This window comes from Anolis sagrei, chromosome 8 (assembly GCF_037176765.1).
Source record: "Anolis sagrei isolate rAnoSag1 chromosome 8, rAnoSag1.mat, whole genome shotgun sequence".
Classification (NCBI taxonomy): Eukaryota; Metazoa; Chordata; class Lepidosauria; order Squamata; family Dactyloidae; genus Anolis; species Anolis sagrei.
Window position 1 is genome coordinate 330,001 of NC_090028.1, and position 2,500 is coordinate 332,500.

Below are 2,500 nucleotides of genomic sequence, written 5' to 3' on the forward strand. Positions count from 1 at the left end.
GGTAGATAGATTGATAGATAGGTAGATAGATTGATAGATAGAGGGAAAGATAGATAGATAGATAGATAGATAGGTAGATAGATAGGTAGATAGATAGGTAGATAGATAGGTAGATAGATTGATAGATAGAGGGAAAGATAGATAGATAGATAGATAGATAGATAGATAGATAGATAGATAGATAGGTAGATAGATTGATAGGTAGATAGATTGATAGATAGAGGGAAAGATAGATAGATAGATAGGTAGGTAGGTAGGTAGGTAGATAGGTAGATAGATAGATAGATAGATAGATAGATAGATAGATAGATAGGTAGATTGATAGATAGAGGGAAAGATAGAGGGAAAGATAGATAGATAGGTAGGTAGGTAGGTAGATAGATAGGTAGATAGATTGATAGGTAGATAGATTGATAGGTAGATAGATAGATAGGTAGATAGATTGATAGGTAGATAGATTGATAGATAGATAGAGGGAAAGATAGATAGAGGGAAAGATAGATAGATTGATAGATAGAGGGAAAGATAGATAGAGGGAAAGATAGATAGATAGATAGATAGATAGATAGGTAAACAGGTAATCTTATCACCAACAGTAATCCCAGTTTTCCCAGCTTTTGCCCCTGTCATCCGAATCAGGCGAGGTCATTCCCGCATGTGACGTTCCTTCCACAATGAAGGAGGAATAGTTTTAACAAGTCCTATGTAAAGTGGGGGAGGGGGCTCCTATCTAAGTGTTAAGGAGTGTGGGGGCTTGGCCCAGGCCTTGTTCATTCCTCCATGGGAGCCGGGGCTTCCAAACGAGGACCTTCCAATCAGACCTCTTTCCCTCCTCCTCCCTCCGCAGGCGGCAAGGACCGCTGTGGGCGGGCAGTGGTCATCCTCCAGACCAGGAGCGCCCTGTGGCCGGACCCTTCCTCCAGACAGGCCAGCGCACTGGTGCGCCTCCTCCTCTACCTGCGCAGCACACTCAGGTTTGCCGCGGGGGCCAGGGAGTGCACGGGAGGGGGGTAGGGGGCAGCAGGACGGGCCGCTGACCCTCCTCTTCCTCCTCTGCTTGTCTCCAGGCCTGAGCTCCAGGCTCAGGGCCTGATGGTCCTGGTCGATGCCCGCCGATGCCCTCCGGCCCTGGCCCTCTTCACCATTCTGGCCGCCCTGCAGGTGAGAAGGGGGGGGGGGCTTGGCAGGGGATTATGGCCCCATCAGTGCTGGGGGGGGGGGGCACCTGGGGCAAGGCGTGGCCCACAGACAGAGGCGGCCCTAGGTAATTTCCAACAGTAAGCAAACAGTATTTTGGCGCCCCCCCCCCCCACCCCACCCGATATATATTTTCTGTTCGTCGTGTGAGTTCTGTGTGCTATATTTGGGTCAATTCCTTCATTGGTGGAGTTCAGAATGCTCTTTGATTGTAGGTGAACTATACATCCCCGTAACTACAACTTGCATATGTCAAGGTCTATTTCCCCTCAAGAGCGCCTCAAGAGCACCCCTGGGCAACATCAAGTATACCGCGAAGGCTTACTTTGCATAAGGGTTGAGCCGCCCCTGGGCACAGAGGGCAGGGGGTGGCCGGGAGGGGCTTCCTTCCTTTCTTCTGTTATTCCTTCCATCTATCCATTATTTCTTCTTTCCTTCCTTCTCTCCTTCCTTCCTTCCTTCCTTCCTTCCTTCCTTCCTTCCTTCCATCCTTTGGTCCCTTCTTTCCTCCTTCCTTCCTCCCTCCCTCCCTTCCATTCATCCATCCATCCATCCATCCATCAGTCCTTCCATCCTTCAGTCCTTCCTTCCTTTCGTCCGTCTTTCCTTCCTTCCTCCCTCCCTCCCTTCTTTCCTCCCTCCCTCCCTTCCTTCCTTCCTTCCCTTCCTTCCTTCCTTCCTTCCTTCCTTCCTCTCTCTTCCTTCCTTCCTTGCTTGCTTACTTCCTTCCAACTTCCTTCCTTCCTTCATTCTGTCTTTCCTCCCTTTCTTCCATCCATCTGTCCTTCCTTTCTTCCTCCTCCCTCCCTCCCTTCTTTCCTCCCTCCCTTCCTTCCCTTCCTTGCTTGCTTGCTTCCTTCTTCCTTCTCTCCTTCCTTCCCTTCCTTCCTTGCTTGCTTACTTCCTTCCAACTTCCTTCCTTCCTTCATTCTGTCTTCCTCCCTTTCTTCCATCCATCTGTCCTTCCTTTCTTCCTCCCTCCCTTCCTTCTTTCCTCCCTCCCTCCCTCCCTTCCTTCCTTCCTTCCTTGCTTCCTTCCTTCCTTCCTTCTCTCCTTCCTTCCTTCCTTGCTTGCTTACTTCCTTCCAACTTCCTTCCTTCCTTCATTCAGTCTTTCTCCCTTTCTTCCATCCATCTGTCCTTCCTTTCTTCTTCCTCCCTCCCTCCCTTCTTTCCTCCCTCCCTTCCTTCCTTCCTTGCTTGCTTGCTTCCTTCCTTCCTTCTCTCCTTCCTTCCTTCCTTCCCTTGCTTGCTTACTTCCTTCCAACTTCCTTCCTTCCTTCATTCTGTCTTTCCTCCCTTT

At 49.7% G+C, this 2,500-nt stretch overlaps 1 protein-coding gene across 1 annotated transcript in view; it reads left to right on the forward strand.

Annotated features, from left to right (window-relative positions):
- The window catches only part of PLEKHG4 (pleckstrin homology and RhoGEF domain containing G4), a 52,470-nt gene that overhangs the window by 34,403 nt on the left and 15,567 nt on the right, over nucleotides 1–2,500 (forward strand). The window contains 2 exon segments of the mRNA XM_067470918.1: nucleotides 848–974; nucleotides 1,068–1,161. Coding sequence (XP_067327019.1) covers nucleotides 848–974; nucleotides 1,068–1,161 — 221 coding nt within the window.